The 1405-nt window shown below is 40.4% G+C and overlaps 1 protein-coding gene across 1 annotated transcript; it reads left to right on the top strand.

The window, feature by feature from the left end:
* Positions 1 to 268: 268 nt before the first annotated feature.
* Positions 269 to 1195, top strand: LOC111884151 (uncharacterized). The gene has a single exon (XM_023880473.2). The coding sequence runs from the start codon at positions 269 to 271 to the stop codon at positions 1193 to 1195; it is 927 nt and encodes a 308-aa protein (XP_023736241.2).
* Positions 1196 to 1405: the final 210 nt, after the last annotated feature.

Here is a 1405-nt window from a genome sequence, read left to right as displayed (position 1 = left end):
TCAAGAGGAAGATTATGAAGAAGCGAAAGTCATGAGAGGCTATTCAGGGGCAAATCAGAGAGGTTATGAGCAACGAAGAGGTGATCAGTGATGGAACAATAATCAAGGGTGGGGAGGCAATCAACAAGGAAATTATCAGCAAAATCAATCGCATCAATATCAACCAAGACCACCATTTCCTCAAAATCAACAACGACCACCATTCCAACCTCAAAATTACCAACCAAGGCATCCACAACAACCCCCTCCACAAGCAAGTTCTTCAAGTATGTCCTTAGAAGACACAGTAAAAAGCCTCGCCACAAGTACTCAAAGATTTCAACAAGAAACCAAGGCAAGCATAAAAAGCTTGGAGCAACAAGTATCACAACTTGCTCAATCCGTGAGTAAGATGGAGTCGCAAGGCAAGCTATCCTCTCAAATGGAGAAGAACCCAAAACACAATGCGTGTGCAATTACACTAAGAGGTGGGAAAAGCTATGAAAGTCCAGGGATGCCGGATGAAGAAGAAGAAGAAGAAGAAGAGAAAGAGATTGAGGTGGAAGAAGCTGTCAAAGAAGAGGAAAAGAATAGTACTCCAAAGTCCAAGAAGCTAATAGAATCCGAAGTGAAAGTCACACCAGCTCCATTTCCTTCAAGGCTGGCAAGCACCAAAAGAGAAAGGGAAGATGACGAAATCATGACCATGTTTCGAAAGGTTGAAATCAATATCCCTCTTTTAGATGCCATTACACAGATTCCTAGATATGCTAAGTTCCTTAAGGAACTTTGCATATCTAAGAAAAATCTTAAAGGAAATCAAACTGTGAAGGTTGGTGAAAATGTCTCAGCCATGTTACAAAAGCGGCTACCAAAAAAATGCAAGGACCCGGGTGTTTTCACGGTTCCTTGCAAAATGGGTAACCTTTTTGTACCACATGCCATGCTTGATCTTGGAGCATCAATTAATGTTTTACCATATTCAAGTTATAAGACAATGGGAATTGGACCTTTAGCAAAAGCCGGAGTTATCATTCAACTTGCTGACCGGTCTTTGGTACATCCGAAAGGTGTATTGGAGGATGTGTTAGTGCAAGTTAATGAGCTTGTTTTTCCCGCTGACTTTTATGTTTTAAACATGGGTGATGAAAACACCCCACAATCGAGCTCCATCCTTTTGGGGAGACCCTTTATGAGTACCACAAAACAAAAATAGATGTAGCCAATGGTACTTTGTCAATGAAGTTCGATGGTGAGGTAATTAACTTTAATATCTTTGAAGCCATGCGTTATCCTAGCGATATTCATTCTTTAAACTTCATAGATGATATTGATTCATGTACTAATGATTGCTTTGAGATGTCAAGCCAAGATGTGCTAACTACCATATTGAGCAAACACTTTGATGAGACAGGGATTAAGGAGT

Source organism: Lactuca sativa, chromosome 3 (assembly GCF_002870075.4).
Source record: "Lactuca sativa cultivar Salinas chromosome 3, Lsat_Salinas_v11, whole genome shotgun sequence".
Lineage (NCBI taxonomy): Eukaryota > Viridiplantae > Streptophyta > Magnoliopsida > Asterales > Asteraceae > Lactuca > Lactuca sativa.
Note: the sequence above shows the minus strand (reverse complement) of the source record. Positions and strands in the feature narration are given on the sequence as shown.